The 18,724-nt window shown below is 43.5% G+C and overlaps 1 protein-coding gene across 2 annotated transcripts; it reads left to right on the forward strand.

The window, feature by feature from the left end:
- Positions 1-4,455: 4,455 nt before the first annotated feature.
- CHCHD2 (coiled-coil-helix-coiled-coil-helix domain containing 2) lies at positions 4,456-14,512 on the forward strand. Of its 2 annotated transcripts, XM_087958450.1 has the most exons (4): positions 4,456-4,624; positions 12,600-12,837; positions 13,300-13,453; positions 14,234-14,512. In XM_087958450.1, the coding sequence occupies exons 1-4, from the start codon at positions 4,575-4,577 to the stop codon at positions 14,242-14,244; spliced, it is 453 nt and encodes a 150-aa protein (XP_087814576.1). In that variant the 5' UTR covers positions 4,456-4,574; the 3' UTR covers positions 14,245-14,512. The 2 variants fall into 2 exon arrangements, with proteins under 2 accessions (XP_087814576.1, XP_087814583.1); XM_087958457.1 differs by lacking the exon at positions 14,234-14,512 and having other exon boundaries at positions 13,300-13,461.
- The last annotated feature ends 4,212 nt before the right edge of the window (positions 14,513-18,724 follow it).

Raw genomic sequence — 18,724 nt, forward strand, 5'->3', positions numbered from 1 at the left:
GCCAAACGAAGATGATTCTGCTGATAATTTCCAGGACACCTAGTGAAAAGTATTCACCAAGGGCTTCTCTGTATTGTTTTGGCTTGTCTTTGTACTGTACATTTTTATGTACACAATTCTACACAAGGAACAAAACCCCAAGGTCTTGTTTGTAGAGTAACAGACTTTTCAATATTTACCTGAAAGTTTTTATTTTTTAAAAAATTAAAAATGCACTTCTTTCTCATTTGTAATTAATGACTCCCATATAGAATGAAAATTTGAATTGTAATGATACTTTAAACATAGACTTAAATTAACAGCACAAATCATAAATATTTTCATCTTCTTTATAGAAGAACTTTAGGAAGTTTAAGATGTGCGGACTTCAGCTCCCAGAATTCCAGGAGTTGAAATCTACACTTCTTAAAAGTTGCCAAAGTTGGTCCTCAAGTTTACAGCAGTTGATTTAGAGACTGTTCAAAGTTACAACAGCACTGAAAAAATTATTACCAGTTTTCGTACTTATGATCACTGCAGCATCCCGATGGTCACATGAAAATTCAACCGCTTGGCAACTGACTCATATTTATGACAGTTGCAGGGTCCCGGGGTCATGTGTTGTTCTGACAAGTCAGCAGGGATGTCAGATTAACTTAACAACCATTTTAACTAACAACTGCAATGATTCATTTAATAACTATGGCAGAAAGGTCGTAAAAAGAGGCTAAAATCACTTAGCAACAGAAATTTTGGGGTCAATTCTGGTCCTAAGTTGAGGACTACCTGTATTGTAGATGATAGATTTGCAGGTCTCCCAGTTTTTAACCTCAGTACTGCGTCACCACGGCAACTCCGAGAGCAGGAGAAAGGTGCAGCATTAAGATCCGGCTCTGTGACGCAGGTGGGAAGGACCCGCCTCGGCCGCGTCTAATGACTGGACTGAAGCGGGACAGCAAACATTTCGGGGCGGAAGGCGAAGCCCAGGCGCCGCCATGCGAAGCGGACGGAGCGGCTCAAGGGCGTCCGTAGTAGCGGCGCCCTCTTCTGGGTCAGAGGACTCCGAGTGGGAGGAGGAGCGCGTGGCGCGGCTGCGGGAGCGGGCGTGGCGCGATGGCCCGCGGGGTCCCGGATCCGGCGGGAAGGGCCGCAGCCGCCGCTCCAGGGAACAGCGCACCAATTGGCGCGTCCCGGCCGGCCACGAACGGAAGATCACCGCCAAGATTCGCGCTAGCTTAGCTAAACGTCGCCTCCAGCAGCGTCCGGGGAGAGGACCTAGATCTGCCCCGCTGCAACCCAGAAAACGCGCAGAAGCCAACGCTAAGGTGTGGGGCTTTGCTGGCGGATCGAACGAGCATCGTCCCGCTCTCAGAGCCTTCCCCGATCTGGGAGCCTTTCAGATGAGCTATAGTGTCTGCCTTCCCCAGGCTGCACGGCTGATAGTCACGGGAATAAGACCGCCCCCCTCCTACAGCAATAGAACTTATACACTGTTTTATAGTGCTTTACAGCCCTCTCTAGGCGGTTTACAGAGTCAGCATATTGCCCCCAACGAGCATGGTGGGATTTGAACTGTATTTTAATTGTTAATTTGAACTGTGTATTAATTATAGGCAGCTGGCTGCAGAAATAGCTTGCAATACAGCCCTCTAACCACTGCGCCACAGAGGCTCCTTAATTATATACCTGCCCCCTTTGTATTCTTTGCGTTCCCCTGCCATTTCGAGGGGAATAGAATTGTAGAATCACTCAAGGCAAGAGCCTTATATTATCCCAGGCAAATAGTTGTGTCAGGTCTATTTTGGAAAAACCTCCAGTGATGAAGCAATGATTGGGAAAATAATAAGGGAGCTTTGACTGTATTTATTAATAATAGATATGCTGCCCGAAGCCCTGTTCTCATGTTCCCCAGTATTTCTGACCTCTCCAAAATACACTTTGAGTGTCTTTCCCTTTCCTTTGGCAATACATATACAGTACATTCCACTTCAGTCTTAAAGAACCCACAATGTAGATCAGTGTTTCACAGCTTTCCCCATTACCTGGTTGGGTAATTTGGGAGCCAAAGTCCACACCTCTCAAATTTGCTAAGTTGAGAAACACTGATACAGTTTTTCCTTCTTCATATGAGTTCCAACCAGTCCTAATTCTCTAGCAGGTGGCTTCCTGGTAAAATTAGGAAGTTGTTCCTTGATAAATGCATGTGCTTTTCAGTGTTTTACAAAATACATTAGTACTATTAAGCTCTTCCTAGTACAGTTCTGGAGATGTTTTCATTTTCTTGCTCATCTCATTTTGATACCATTAAAAGAGGATAGAGTCTAAAACATCCCTTGTGAACTATACTGCTGGTACAATCGGCCTTCAGGAGTCTTTCATACAATGAAACCTTTTTAAATTCGAAAACCAGCTCTTTGGTTGTTCAAGATTGGAATGTTTTCCCAAGTAAATAGGGATCCTGCCAAATAATGAAACATTTCCATGTTTTCACATAGAGGAATAAAATGCCCTGTGCAGATACGCCCTTTGTAGGCCAAAATGAAAAGTTGCCTTCCACTGCTGTTGTATTTCTCATTCCTGCTCCTTTTGGTTCTATAGATGCAGTCAAATAATTATTTAACTGCACATAAATTCATAGTCTTATCTTGAATGGGTACCCTCAACGGCTCCAACAAATGCATTAAGGCAGTAGATCTTGCTTCCACAGGTCTATTGCTGCCAACACTGGGCAAGTTTGGGCTGCAGATTCAAGGCATCTTTTGTTTCTTTTTTTCAGACTCCAGAAATGGTCACCTGCTGAGCATCTTTTCTCACAATCTCTGACTGCAGCTACTCTGTAGCTGAAGACCCTCTCTTCAGTGTATGCTGCTGTGTTTCAGAGTCTCCGTCCACTTCAGTTCCCTGTTGTGTTACCTAGAAACCATTTCTTCTCAATAACACCAAATCTGGGCACTTCTGTTCCACTCTTAGCATGATTACATATTTTCCATTTTTATCTGTGAGATAACAGATTACTCAGGTGTCTTCAGATCACGCTTTGAAAATCACTGCTCTAGGAAAAAACAGCTGTTTTTGATACACCTGAGTGAAGAACTGAATGATTGGATGAATTGTTGCCTTTAAAACGTGCAAAGTGCATGTTTGGCACACATGTGCACGCAAAGTGTGCACAGCATGCCCACTAAGCCACGCCCACCGAACTGGTAGCAACTTTATTTGAATACGACCACTGCTGCAGTTGCTAAGTTAGTAAGAGAATCTGGCTTCCCCCGGGGTGGGATGCTACCGGTTGTGCCTAGCTCTATAGAACCGGTAGCTCTGAAGAGCAGCAGACACCGAACCGGTTCTGTATTTGCTGCTGTTTGGCCCACCCACCCACCTGGGCTCTTACCTGTCCTTTATTTCCTGCTTTTTCAACCTCAGCTGCTTTGCACAGCACAGCTGAGGTTGAAAAAGCAGGAAAAAAGAGGCTTTTCAAATGCTGCGCAGCACCTGTATGCAGCGCTTTTCAGCTGTCCTGGCAGCACAGCTTAAGTTTTTTTACACGTGTGCACAGTCAGGAGCAAAACGTAGTCACTGAACTGGTAGTAACACTGGTTGAATCCCACCCCTGGGCTTCCCCATTGACTTTGCTTATCATAAGGTCGTAAAAGGTGATCATGTGACCTTGGGACACAGCAATGGTCATAAATATAAAGCAGTTGCCAAGCACCTGAATTTTGATCACATGATCATGGGAATGCTACAAAAGTCGTAACAGTCACATTTTTCAGTGCCATAATTTTCAATGGTCAATAAACGAATGGTTGTAAGTGGAGGACTACCTGTACATATGGTATTCATCCCAGTGTATGTCTAGGATGCTGTGTGAGCAAGGAGAGGAAAAAGGAAGGCTTTTCTTTTTAGCACCCTGACTAAAACATCTGCAGCCCTTCTCTCCCTTGAGGCTCTCCAAATATGCTAAATCAGAGGTTTCCAAACTTTGTAACTTTTAAGACTTGTAGCCTTTAAGTCCCCGAATACTCCAGCCAACTATGCTATGCTGGTTGGAGAATTCTGGGACTTGAAGTCCACAAGTCTTAAAAGTTGCCAAGTTTGTGGACCCCAGTGCTAAATGGCAACTATCCCTGAAGTCTGGCGCATCTGAAGAACATCTAGCGGGGAAAAAAATCAGGCAAGAAGTCTAGACGACTTCCAAGGTCCCTTCAGTTATTCTGTTATACCGCTAAAAGGGCTTTTGGGCGGAAGCCTAAAGAAACAGAGACGCGCCATGGGCCTCATTCAGATTTCCTTGGCGTCGCTCTCGGAGGGAGAGGGGGGGAAAAGGAGCGCCCCGATCACGTGATCCAAGCGCCGATGCCCTCCTCGCTTTCCCACAAACTCCGAGGCTTTCCGCCGCGGCGAAGCGGTGGCGTCATCGCGCATGCCCTTTGAGGCGAAGCGGCTTCGGTGACCTTGGGCCTGGAGGAAGTGGTCATTGGGACGGAAGTGGGAAAAAGAAACATCGCAAAACGCGGAGGACGAAGATACGATCGACCAGGAGGAGAAAAGCCGCTGCAGGGGAAGGAAGGTTGAGCATTCGTCCGTGAATCATCATGCCGAGGGGGAGCCGAAGCCGAACGTCCCGGATGGCGCCACCCGCCAGGTGAGAGGGGGCATATGCAGCCAAAAGGGGAGCGAATCCGGGCTTGCAAAATCCGAAGGGCAGCCGAGGGAATGGGGTGAACTTTAAACGGGCCTCGGGGGGTGGAGGAGGGGGGCGGGTTTCGGATGGGAGTGCATTGAAAGGCCGTTGAGGGGAGCTTTGAGTGGGGGGGGGGGTTGCAGTGGGGGCGCAGGCTGTCATTTGCCTTATCACGGCTGAGGGGCCACGTGACCCGGAGCGGCGGCGACTCGTCAGGGAGAGCGGATGAGAAGGCCGTTTTGAGAGGGCTGGAGAGCTGGGAGGAGCATCCCCGGAGGTTGGGCTGAGAGAGGCAGAGGAAAGAGAACATGGCGGGCGGATTTTTTTTTTTTTTAAAGGAAAGTGCCGGTTGCACGAGGGAAAGTTCTTATTTATTGGATTTTTTTTTTATCCCGCCTTTTTATTTTACTTTTTTTAAACAAGTTTTATTAATCCTTCAAGACATACAATACATAAATACACATAAACACAAAACATAAAAGCATAAAAAATCTCTTTTCTGAAAGTTGCTTAGTCCCGGGTTATAACTCTTGGTACAGACACAAATTCAAATTCATATTCCTTTTATATACCATTTCATATCTTATTAACATTTTCAATTTTCTATATAACTTCTCCTCTCTTTTAGATTTTCTCAATTTTATTTTATTTTATTTATCTCCTCTCAATTCAGATCATAATATTTATTATTCTTTGTCTGTTCTATTTCCAGCCATCCATTTATTTTTCTTCTTTAAAAAAGAAGAAAAACTTCTCCTGTACACTATATGGCAGGGGTGGGCAAACTTTTTGGCTCGGGGGCCGCATTGACTTTTAAAATTTGACAGACGGGCCGGGTCAGCACAAGATTTTTGGGAATCGCCCCCCCTTCTCCTCCTTCCCCTCCCCTCGGAGGCCCCTGAGTCAGGAGTTGCTACGCCGCGCGGCTCCGGTCCTGCGTTGCCTCGGGAAGGGAAAGGCAAAAAGGAAGAGCCGCGGCGGTGCTTTGCAACGGGAGCAGCACCTGAGGCAGGCTGGTTTTGCCTGAGGCTCAGGCTCAGCGGCTCCTGGTTTTGCCTTTCCTTCCCAAGGCCGGACACCTGAGCGGAGCCCGGGCGAAACTGCCTGTTGCTGCTGCCGGAGCACCGCCGGGTCGCCTCCTCCAAGCAGCCTGCCCGCCCGCCAGGCTTCCCTCTGCCGCGCGGCTCGGGGCCAGGCGCGAGTGCCCGCGAGTTAAAAGGAAGCCGAAAGTTGCTGGGAAGTTGCTCGGGTGCTGGGAGCAGGCTTTTAAAGTGCGCCCGAGCAAAGTTTAAGCAGCCCGCCCGCCCGCCGGGCGGAATCCTTCCTGCTCCTCGGCGGGAAGACGCTCCAGCCTGCAAACTTTGCCTTTGCAAAGTTTAAGCCTGAAGCCCCGGAAACCCAAGCAACTTCCCAGCAACTTTCGGCTTCCTTTAACTCGCAGGCGCTCGTGCCTGGCGGAGGGGAAGCCCGGAGCCTCCTCCAAGCAGTCCGCCCGCCCGCGCCGGGCTTCCCTCTGCCGCGCGGCTTGGGGCCAGGCGCGAGCGCCTGCAAGTTAAAAGGAAGCCGAAAGTTGCTGGGAAGTTGCTCGGGTGCTGGGAGCAGGCTTTTAAAGTACCGCCTGAACAAAGTTGAAGCCTGGAAGCCCTGGAAATCCGAGCAACTTCCCAGCAACTTTCGGGTTCGTTTAACTCGCGGGCGCCGCCCGACCGCACGGCAGCCCACTCCAAGCAGCCCGCCCCACCTGCCGGGCAGAACCCTTCCCGCCTCGGCAGGAAGACGCTCCAGCCTGCAAACTTTGCCTTTGCAAAGTTTAAGCCTGAAGCCCCGGAAACAGCAACTTCCCAGCACTCCGTTTAACTGCGGGCGCCGCCCGAGCCGCACAGCAGCCCGCTCCAAGCAGCCCGCCCGCCCATCAGGCGGAACCCTTCCCGCTCCTCGGCAGGAAGACGCTCCAGCCTGCAAACTTTGCCTTTGCAAAGCCCTGGAAGCCCCGGAAAACCGAGCAACTTCCCAGCAACTTTCGGCTTCGTTTTAACTCGCGGGCACTCGCCCCGAGCCGCACGCCGGAGGGGAAGCCCGGAGCGCCACGGGTCGCCTCCTCCAAGCAGCCCGCCCACCCGCCGGGCTTCCCCTCCGCCGCGCGGCTCGGGGCCAGGCGCGAGCGCCCGCGAGTTAAAACGAAGCGGAAAGTTGCTGGGAAGTTGCTAGGGTGCTGGGAGCAGGCTTTTAAAGTGCCGCCCGAGCAGAACCGCCGAGCCGGGAAACGGCACCAAGGCAGGGCAAGGCTCCACCAGCAGCGGCCTAGCTTTAGGTGGCTCCAAGCAGCCCGCCCCGCCCGCCGGGTGGAACCCTTCCCGCTCCTCGGCGGGAAGACGCTCCAGCCTGCAAGCTTTGCCTTTGCAAAGTTTAAGCCTGGAAGCCCCGGAAAAAAAAGGGGGATCGACGGGGACTCACCATCGGAGAGGTCGCACTCGAAGGTGATTTCGAACTCCCAGCCAAGGCCTTTGCAAATTTCTTTTCTTTCCTACCCCTAGATCGCTCCGCACTGTTTTGCAGCTTTGGCGGCACAGGGCAATACGCCACGCCCAGCGATTTTTTTTCAGGGGCGGGCCGGATTGGACAGACCAATGGCAGCGATTTTTTTTCAGAGGCGGGCCGCATTGGACAGACCAACGGGCCGGATGTGGCCCGCGGGCCGTAGTTTGCCCACCCCTGCTATATGGAGTATGATGCCTTTATCTCTCTCCTCTATATTTATAATACTTAATATAAAACACATAACTTACATTGGGATTCTGTCTGGTACATTCTAAAATTATACTATGTTATCAAAAATGATACAAATCTATTCATTAGTATTGATACTCATTTATATCTTAAACGTTTAACACATTACTTTTCAATTAAATCACATACTTTTATGGGAGCCCTATTTTCCATAGTTATTCCCCCCCCCACACACATCACATATTATAGCTCATTATTTCATTACGATGTTCCTCCTCCTTCTACTTCAAATCTCTCATTTCACAAAAAATTTCGCTAATATACCATAGTCTGATCATTAATATTAACAATCAATTATATCTTAAATATTTTATCCATTTCAATTAAATATCATGCCTTTGTGGGAACTTTCCAAAATGCTTTCCAAAAATTATTACCACCCCCCCCAAATAACAATCTTAAATCATATTTCATTGCAGTACTCCTTTTTTCTTAACAAAAATTTCACTAGTTTATGTTAAATATTTTATCACATTTTAAATTACATATTATTTCCAATTTTCTATAGTTATTTCTAAATACAAATATATAAAAAAACAGTCTTATGTACCTTTCTAGAATCCCTTTATCAATAAAGTTTATCCATTATCTCTAAACAAACTTTTGCTTCTTAACATCTTGCTCCCCACCATTAGGGCTTCTCATCCCTTCCTTTCTCCCTTGCTTTTTCTTCTCCTTGTCCTCTTTAACCCCTTGTCTCTCCACCTCCCTTTTATTCTGTTTTCCCCCTTTCTGTTGTTTCCTAACATAATGTCCCTTTTTCACCTTATTCTTCTCTTTTTGGGTTGTTTTTCCAGATCTTAGAGTCCTCTTTCCTTTTTTCTCTTCCTTTTTCCCTTCTCCAACCAAAGTCATTTGTTCATCAAAGATGGCTTCTTCTTTGTCCCCTTCATCCTGTTGTTCATTCTGCTTCACATAAGTATAAAACGTCATTTCTAAAAATTGAAAAATAGTGCCAAGACCATCTTTCCCTTCTTGTTTTTCTTTTTCATATTTTTGATATACAAGTTTCAATCCATCCACAAGTGATGCCATTGTGTAGAGAAAAAGTTTTTCCAGACAACCACCCAGATGTTTTAATCAGAAATAATTCTCAAAAGTTCCAAAGTCACCAAACAATCCAAACAGGCTGTTTCTTTTAAATACCTTCTTCTTCTTCACTTTCTCTTTCTGGAGTTAAAGTTCAATCACAAAGTTCCCTTTCAAATATATTTTTTGGAAGTCTTATTGATGTTTAGTAACTCTTTAAAATTCTAGGCAATCTTCTCCTTATTTTCAAATTTTGCTCCAATTTTTTTCCCTCTCCCTTCCCACTCACAGCCAAAATGATTTCCCTCCGCTGTCACTTTAGGAAGGAGAGTGGAACAAAGAAAAAACTTTCCCTTTTAAAATATTCGCAGCTTGTAACTCTCACTAGAGACAATGCATACTTAGCAGCCTTCAAGATTCCAGGTCACTTTCTCTTGTCTTGTCCCGGTTAGAAGCAACTTTCACTATTCTTCCGACTTTCTTCCTCCTGCACCTGCTTGTCCGGCTGCAGATTTCTTCATGGCGGCCATTACTGACCGCCGTTCCTCCGCCTCGGGAAAAGGGGGTTTAGCCGGCTGGGGAGGGGGTCTGCGTCGCCCCCAAACCCCTTTCCGGATCCCCCCTGTCTTCAGCTGCCTCTACGGGGCAGCTTTATCCCCCAGATCCAAACGGATCGGGGGAACCTTGGCGGCGAACGCAGCAGGGATTGCGCGGTATCGCGAATCCCTGCCGCCGCCGAAACCTTGCAAACCGGAAGTCCTATCCCGCCTTTTTATATGTACAATTAGAGGCGGCAAACATTGTTTTTTTAAAAAAATTACATTTATTTATTTATAAAACTTATATTACGCCATCCATTTCGCGGTCCATACTTATTTTCCCCACAACAACCCTGAGAGGCAGACTGGGCTGAGAGAGACTGACTGACCCAAAGTCACCCAAGTGGCTTTTAGGTCTAAAGGAGGCCTCTTGGTTTCTCGCCAAGCCTGTTCCTCACTACACCAAACTGGTTTATTTCAAGGCAGGGGGTCCCCAAACTTGGTAACTTTAAGCTGTGCTGGCTGGAGTATTCTGGGAGTTGAAGTCCACAAGTCTTAAAGTTGCCAAGTTTGGGGACCTCTGGTTCAAGGCAACAAACATGCCTCTCTTAGTGAACTTCAGTGCTGCCACTCAAAAAACCTGTGGGGGAGGTTGGTTTGACCCACACTTACTGAGTTAAGGCATGAGGGCTGAAAGTGGACTCAGTTCATTAGATTGGATACCATGGTCTGCAACAGGAATAGTTGGTCCAGAGGAATGAAAAGAAGGACAAACAAAAACCCCAGGCTTAGTTATAAGGAAGTGGTGAGCTGCAAGATAGAATAACACCATAGATGTGTACAGAACGGAATTAGAATATATAAATGAAGATTCAATCATCCAGTAAAAAAAGTATTTTAAAAAGGTTAAATCATGGCAACTCGACCAGAGTTTATTAAAACTGAGATGTTTCATTACTCATCCAAATAACTTCTTCAGTCAAAATGGAAATTTTGGGTAGGCAGAGTTGTTGGAATGCACCAAATCTTGCCATACAGACTGCAGGGGGAGGTTCTCTCCATAATGAAAAGCAACATATAGATGAAGACTCAATCATCCAGGCCAAAAGTATCTAAAAAGGGTTAAAACATGGCAACATGGAAATGGAATTGGAAGATACCGGAAAGATAATCTAGTCCAGCCTGCTGCAGTGCACAGAAAATTCTACCTGAGTGGTGGCTATCCAGTCTGTTTTTAAAACTTTTAGATGGACATCCCATAAATTCCATGAGTACAGAACTTACCATCAAAATGCTTTTTCCTGATGTTTAAACAGCATCAAGATAGTCACAACATAAATCCAATATTTTTGTCCTAGTTTCTGTCATAATAGAAAAGAGTTCCTCACTGTCTTTATAGCAGCCTTTTTATGTAACAGACACAGGCACACCATTAAGAGGGAAGAAAAACAAAAACTTTAAGCAAAAAGGGGCTCAGACTTTTTTTTATTATACCCTAAAACAGGGTCCCCACCTTTTGACCAGGACCGGCACATTTTGCAGGGGAGAAGAGAAGGAGCCCCCCCACCCCGGGGCCCTTCCCCACCCGCCGCGCTTACCACATCCCACCCCGCCTGCCTGCCTGTTTCTGTTGTTTATAACAGCCTTTTTATGAACCCCCACCTTTATAACAGCCTTTTTATGTAACTAACCATTGATATGTTTCCTGTCAGTCATCTTTGCTCCAGATTGAACACCTGCCTGACTTTAGAGAACATGATCTCAAATCCCCATTTAATTTTTGTTACCTTCCTCTAAACCTCTTCTAATCCATCAATATCCTTTCGGAAATAGGATATCCAAAACTACAGATAGAATTTATGCTTAAATTTATTAATTTAATTTATTATTAGAATTTATGCTTAAACATTCTAGTTGTCTAAAGTCTTGCTTGATTGTAGGCTTATCCTGGAGAAGCATGGTCTTCCCTGCACTGATTAGATGTGTCAAATGTCATAATTTAGTTAGATCTTCAAAAGCAGCTGTTGGGGGCTTCCATGTTTTATAAAAGTTACAATTGTAAATGCAAATTATAAAAATGCAGTTGTAAATTGTAATATAGATTGTGCTTTCAATTGCATCTTCTTACTTTCTATATATGATTCAGAGTGACTTGTGTATGGACCTGTTAAATTAGGTTTCATTTTCTATCATGTTTTTTTCATTAAACAAGCTTTAAAAGACAGACAAAATGAATGTCAGCTAGTTTTGTCAAAGATCATCCATAGCTGTGTTTTTCTGTCTTCTGGGCTGTGCAGATTAGATAAGCTGTATGTGAATATTTAACTTATCTAGCAGAGTCACAGCTTTGTAATTTGTTATGTTGACAGTTCAGTTAAATATTACAGTAGGGAAAATCAATGTTCCTTTTCTTTGAGAAGAAAATCAGATTTCTCCAACAAGTCAACTCTAACCTTATTCTGTGAACAAGAGATCCTCCTCTTACCTATGAAAAATTTGTCCCTTTAGTATATTAGTGTGGCATAGAATGGTTCAGGCAGCATGTCTGAAAACATGTGTTCCAGGTGACAGGCACATTGTATGACTGATACAAGTGGATTCATCTGAACATAAGGGTAATGGTAACAAGTTGTATTTGTTTAATTTTCATCTTAGGCTTCTTAAGAGAAGGAAAAGTTAAAGCATGAACAATACTGACATAAATATTGCTGTTTATAGTGCTTCAGAGTCTCTCATATGTTGTAATGGTGCAAGACACTAAGAAGATATAGTGGGTATTGTCTGCTTTCTCACTTATGTACTTAACTGTGGATAAAGTCTGTGAGAATGTGGTTGGCACTCGGAAAATAATTCCCAATTTCAGCTGGAATTTCATTGCAATGTTTCCAAATATACTATACTGGTTCTGTGTTCTCAGAAAGCTTTGGCAAACCACAAATGTGCTTCATCTTCTCCTTTCAGACTGCATGCTCTGAAACATGACGTTTCCCAGCCCAGTTTACCTTATAGGGTGGTTGCTGTAGGGAAAAATAGCAAAAAGTGGTAAGTGCAGGTAGTCCTCAACTTACTACCACAATTGAGCACAATATTTCTTTTGCTAAACAAAGCAGTTTTGAGTAAGTTGTGCCCTGTGACCTTTTTTTCTGCATTTGTTAAGTGAATCAGGCAGTCACTTAAGTACATGCCAGTTGCCAACTGTCTGGATTTTGAGCATGTGACCACATGCATGCTGCTATGATCGTAATAGCCAATCTCATTGTACATATGTTGTACTCTGACAATAAAAGTAATAAGTATGAAAAACAGCCATAGGTCACTTTTTCAGTGCTGTTATAATTTTGGTCACTAAATGAATGGTTGTAAGTCAAGAACTACCTGTATTGTATGCCTCTTGAGTTCCTGAATTAAAAGTGGAATATAAGCCAAAAAAATAAATAGCAAGAAATGTGGCAGCAGTTCATGACAACATACAAGAGATACTGCAGAGAGGTATCTTCAGTAATCTTCAAATGTGAAAGAAGCTGGTATTTCGAATTATACTGTACTTGGCTTTTAATTGTTTTCTCCATTTCTTTTCATAGCCGTGCACCAATGCGATCAGCTCCACCCATGGCTGCACGTGCTCCTGTCCCTGCTCCAGCCCCAGCTTCAGCCGTGGGTTCTCCTGCCCCCAAGCAGCCTGGCCTGATGGCCCAGATGGCCACCACAGCTGCAGGTGTCGCTGTAGGTTCTGCTGTGGGCCATACTTTAGGACATGCCATGACTGGCGGCTTTGGGGGTGGAAGCTCTGAAGCTGCAAGACCTGACATCACTTACCAGGTAAAATAAATTACTTCTTTTCTGAAATGTATACTTTCAAAAAAAATTGTGAACTGGTTAATAGGGAGAACAAAAAGGGAAAGACATGTGGTACTTTAAAAAATGATATTTTTAACATGAAGTGCTATTTTTTGAAGACTCCATTTCTTCATAGTGTTCCACAAGACAAACCATTTATTCTTTTTCAGGCTGCTGCTGCTATTAGCATAATTGTATTAAATATAATGGAATGCTTGAGACATTTAATTGAAGAAATTGGAGGATAAAGCCTGCTAATTAGGAAATGGGTTACATGAAATTGTCAGCAGGACTGAGAATTCCACAATTTGTGTATGTGAACTTTCCCTGTTTTTGCAGTTTGTAACAAGAAGAGGTCCTGGTTGGACTTCCTTATCAGGATCTGTTATTCTCTCCCTTCCCCTCTTCCAATTCTCAGTCTCATTGCTTGCATTTCTTCCTTAGGAGCCTCAGCCAGCCCAGCCTGCTATGCAGCAGTCCCAATACACGCCTTGCCAGTATGAGATGAAGCAGTTCTTGGAGTGTGCTCAGAACCAGGCTGATCTGAAGCTATGTGAAGGGTTCAGCGAAGTCCTGAAGCAATGTCGATTTGCAAACGGTGTGTAGCTTCCTCTGGAAATTGGAAGCAGGCTTCTTTTTGAAGCATGAGAAAGAGGACAGCTCGTTTAGGCACTGTTGTGAATCATTGCCGGAGGGCTTTTGACAGTGATAGTTACAATGTTAGGAAAGCATTTAAATTGTTTAACTTAATTTGTACAGTAAACTTTGCTTACTTACAGTGATAATTGAACTCCATTATTCCATGCAGAATGACAATTTAAAACTGATTTCTATAATTGCATGGCAGTTTATCCTGCAAACTTAAGATTTCCACTGTTTGTGTGCCTCCTGGCAAGCTGTTAGTTCCAGCTTTGTCAGACATTCCTGACATAGTGCATAATCTAAACTTTATGAGAAGAGGCATTTTGAAGATACTCAGTTATTGGTAGTGGTCTAGTATTGGCTATCAGTTGGCCTCATGGTATCTTGAAGAAATGCAAGTACATAATGCATTAAAGTAAAGTCATATCTGTGTTTGATCAAGGTAGTAAGTCACATCAATATACAACTTGGGAAAGTCTGTACTAAAAATCTTCAGGTAGAATTTAGTATCCAGCAACCCACTTCTACTAGCTCATTTTTAGAATTTTGATGAAAGAATTAAAAATAACATTGCATTGGTGTAAATAGTGGAGGAAAAATGGAAGTGACTATGGTAGTACCTAAATGTGGTAAGGAAAGGTCAGGGAACTTAAATGTGATTTTCTTTGGATCCTGCAATGTATTCTTTTTATGTATTGATACTTATATGTTTTATTTTTTTCCTTCAAATCCACAGGTTTAGCTTAATTAAACTCTGGAGGATCAAATCTAGCTCCATCACTGAGATAGATCGCCAGTAAAATGTTCTTTTAACGTCTAAAGCTCTCCGGCGTTTCTTTGTAATCAGTTTTCCATCTGACAAGAAAGCATGAAGCTTGCAGCAAAAAGAATTGTGGCAATAACTTCTTGTGATTGGAAAAATAGAATGATCATTCAGTTGTAGGATTACTTCACGTGTTATTCCAGATTGTGATTGTGTATGATCCTCAGAATAAAACATTATTATTCTGGAAAAGAGGTTTTAAATTGCCTGTCAGTCTTTGATAAATAATGATGACTGGAAACATAGGAGGCATGGGATGCATTACTTTTATTTGTAACAGTTAAGAACTTGTTTTCTTAGCTTATTGTTAAGGCAAAATATTATAAAATGCAGCATCTACTGTCATTTTTCCTGAACAATTGGGCTCAATCTACATTTTGCAATTTGGGGAGGGAGGATTATTTATTTAGTCCATTTCTGAGGCTGTTCAAAAATGGACAGATAACAAGGCAGTGATGGGATTCAAAAAATCTTACTACTGGTTCTGTGGGCATGGCTTGATGAGCGTGGCAGGGGAAAGATATACTGCAAATCCCATTCCCTCCCCACCCCACTAACCTGATTTCCAGCTCTGTTCTCCTGTGCAGGGCAACCAAAGAAGACCCAGCCAATCAGCTGGGACTCGGGAGGCAGAGAATAGATGGGGACGGAGCCAGTCAGAGGTGGGATTTGCCAATTCTCCAAACTAGTCAAAATTTCTGCTACCAGTTCTCCAGAACTGGTCAGAACCTGCTGAATACCACCTCTGTAACAAGGGTTAAAGCAGCTTAAGAACAGGAAAAAACACAACAGGTCTATCTGAGGAAGTGCTACTATCCAGATCCAAAAGTGGAAAAACTAAATGGTGGTGGTGGTGGGGGAGGGTTGAGGAGAGAAGTCAACCCAGGCACCGTACCCTCTTTAATGTCAAGTGTCAAGAAGAGATGTTCTTCCCCCTTGGGGAGGGATCATCTGCTAACAGACTCAACAGCAAAATACTTCTTAATATTTCTATAACATTTCCACAGAGATCAACAAGGTGTCATAAAATTCAGCACTGATCCCCACATTTCTTACCCTGAGCAAACAAAGTATTTCAGGAACATTCCATGGTTGAAGCAATACATACAATCAGTTGCTATCCGGAAAAAGCAACAAGGGCATTTAAAGTGATTTCCCAAGTCTCACTCCATGAATTCAGTACACAGAGACCCAGTCATGGCAATTTATACAGTACCTGAATTTGTATAAAGGTTACACTATCACGGGACGCATTCTCCCTTTCAACCTCCCAAACTCCTGGGAAATTCTCGGAACTGAAGGCTACATCTGAAAAGTGCCTGGCAATAAATAATTGATTTTGGGATACTAATACAAAAAGCAATCTTACGTAAAATAATAGGCAACAGGATCAAGATGAATTAGGGTGTCTTTTTTTTTTAAACTGAATTTACTTGACTGTCAAAAAAGATTAGCCAGAATCCTAATGTTATATTCCATAACAAATAGCTATAATGGACCCTCAAAAGCATTAAATAAAATACATATACGGTATTTCTGTTCATCATTTTGGATTACATATAAATCCCAGGGATATGCCTACGGGGAACAAAACAGTGGATAGCTAGCTGCAGTTCAATACTTTATTGATAAACTGCCTGTTAATCCAGAAAAAAAAGGTAAATTGGGAATTAGAAGCATTCTGGGGACTAAAATGGTGACCAGAAGAGGTCTCATTACTTTGCCTTTTGTTAAAAGAGTGAACAGTGATAACCAATCATGGATAAATTCTATTGCCTTTCAGTATGTCTCGTTAAATGCCAGTGCTTCAAAAAAATACCTTTGACATGAGATATGTTCCACCTATTTTTATGTAATTAAGCAACCACCTCTTCATTAATTCACTTCTATTAATGCCTTCTAAACTAAATATAATTTGAGAAAACTTCAGCTTCAGAAATATGATGAAATATACTGATAATTCTTATGTTTTAATTTTAGAATTGGATAAACCAATGTTTTTCAAACTTGGCAATTTTAAGATGTATAGACTTTAATTCCCAACTAGTTGGGGGAATTCTGAGAGCTGAAGTCCATATCTTGTAAAGTTGCCAAGTTTGAAAAATGAGAAACACTTAAAAAAAATAATGCATACATCTAATTTGTAAGCTAGAGCATACAGAAATAACATGTTAGAGACTTATGATTCATAAACAATAGTCAGATAGATGTATATAGTCAAAATACTCAATTTAAATGTGGACCATCAATAAACCTTACAGTGGTCAGGAATTTAAATTTTTGTACATAGCTCAGATCATAATTATTGCATTACAATACTCAGATTTACTTTTATGAAGCAGTGATCTAACAGAAAATATGGGGGAGATAGAATGTTGGATTAACTTTACACTCTTTAAATTTTCCTTGGAATTGTAAATAATATTCCTGTTTGCCAATCTGACCTTTACTGAATGATATGAAGAACAAATCTAAATTTTATGAATTATGTAAACAGGTTTGTCCTTGACTTACAACCGCAGTGGAGCCCAAAATTTCTGTTGCTGAGACATAATTAAGTGAATTTTGCCTCATTTTATGACGTTTCTTGCCACAGTTGTTACATGAATCACTATGCTTGTTAAGTTAGTAATACAGTTGTTAACTGAATCTGGCTACCCCATTGACTTTGCTTGTCAGAAGGTTGAAAAGGTGATCACATGACTCGGGACACTGCAACCATCATAAATATGAGCCAAGCATCTGAATTTTGATCACATGACCATGGGGATGCCACAACAGTCATTAGTATGGAAAACTGCATAAATCACCTTTTTCAGTGCTGTCTTAACTTTGAACACTCACTAAACAAGCTTGAGGATTACCTTTATCAAATGTACATGGTTTGTCTCGGGTGAGATTCAAATTTTTAACAATCGGTTCATGTGACTGGGTGGGCGTGGGTTTTTTGCAGCAACCCCCCTGCCACACTCCATATTTTTTTTTTGCCTTCCTGGGCCTCAGGAAAGCCTCCTGGGAGGTGTTTTTGCTCCCAGAAGGCTTCCCTGAAGCCCAGGAAGGCAAAAACAGCGCCGGGGGGTGGGGGTGGGGGCTGCGCAGCACACACACATCCCATGCACACCTTTTTGCCTCCTGGGCCTCAAGGAAACCTGGGCGAAGCAGTAAGACAGGGGGATCCGGGCACAGCTGATCATTGGAACAGGTGATTGTCAGGAGGAGGAAAAAAAAGAAATACCTTAAGCAGTGACTGGGCGGGGGAGAATGCAGTCTGTGATGTTTGGCATGTGCGCAATGTTGCGCATGCATGATAAAGACTTACTGGGAGGGGAGGGGAGGGAGGGGCAGAGGGGGGCGGGGCCAGCCACGGGCATGATTTGCCGGTTCTCTGAACTGCATAGAATCATAACAACCGGTTCTATAGAACAGTCCAAACCAATAGAATCCCACCCCTGCTTTGTCTAAATTTGCATCATATTGCCCTTTTAAGCCTTCTATATTTTATTTTATTTTTAAATAAACTTTATTCAATTTTCAAAATAAGCCTTCCATATTTTAGTCTGCTCTTCATAAGTCATCTGGGGAACAGAATGTGTAAAATATTAAAGGCAGTCATTACTGCAGATGATATTTAGCAGCCCCCCTGATTTCTAAAATTTCACTAAGCACCGTTAGATATAGCATCCTGAATTTCTCAGATCTGATGCCATCTACATAAATGACTATGGGCATAGCCAGGAAAGCTAGCTGATACCCAGAGAAAATACTGAAGCCACACAACTCTGAAAACCTTCAGCAGACACCCCACTCCACAACAGCTTTCCAAAAATTATCACCCAATTGCAATTTTTATTTAATTGATTATGAGCCATCGAGTCAATATTGACTCTTAGCAATCACACAGATTTTCTCCAGGAGTAAATTTGTAAATTTGCAGACAATCTGCAATCAATAGCAGCACTGGAGAAATGTTGGACTGGTTTTACACACCGCATTCAGTTCAAGTGTGGCTAGCTTGGCTAGTTTGTCATTGTATAACCCAGATGCTTTGGCTAAATCAGTGGCCCCCAACCTTTTTTGTACCACGGCCCAGTACAAAATGTACAAAATGATCCACGGACCGGTACCGGCATCAGCACGCACAACCAAGGCAAGGCGAGCCGAGCGACCGGCCAGCCAGCCATCCCCCACTTCTCCCCGCCACCTTCAACTCCTCCTTTGTACCTTCTCGTGGTCGATGGGCTTTTCGGGCTCTTTCTTAATCTCCTCCTGAGTAACGCGAGACTCCACCGCCATCGGGACGGCTCTTTGTTCGAAGCCGCCCCCCCCCCTTCGACGAAACTAAGGCGCAAGGATTCCTTCAGCACCCAAACGCCGCTTTCCAACCAATGACCGACAAGCTTACCC

The sequence above is a fragment of the Notechis scutatus genome, chromosome 1 (genome assembly GCF_049901735.1).
Source record: "Notechis scutatus isolate UNSWTSFEM ecotype Mainland chromosome 1, rNotScu1.2, whole genome shotgun sequence".
Lineage (NCBI taxonomy): Eukaryota > Metazoa > Chordata > Lepidosauria > Squamata > Elapidae > Notechis > Notechis scutatus.

What these genes read in the sequence shown, in the direction of transcription:
- CHCHD2 (XM_087958450.1), top strand. Translation starts at nt 4,575, where the DNA reads ATGCCGAGGGGGAGCCGAAGCCGAACGTCCCGGATGGCGCCACCCGCC. An exon ending in CGGATGGCGCCACCCGCCAG is followed by an intron (nt 4,625 to 12,599) that starts GTGAGAGGGGGC and finishes TTCTTTTCATAG; the next exon opens with CCGTGCACCAATGCGATCAG. An exon ending in GACCTGACATCACTTACCAG is followed by an intron (nt 12,838 to 13,299) that starts GTAAAATAAATT and finishes TTTCTTCCTTAG; the next exon opens with GAGCCTCAGCCAGCCCAGCC.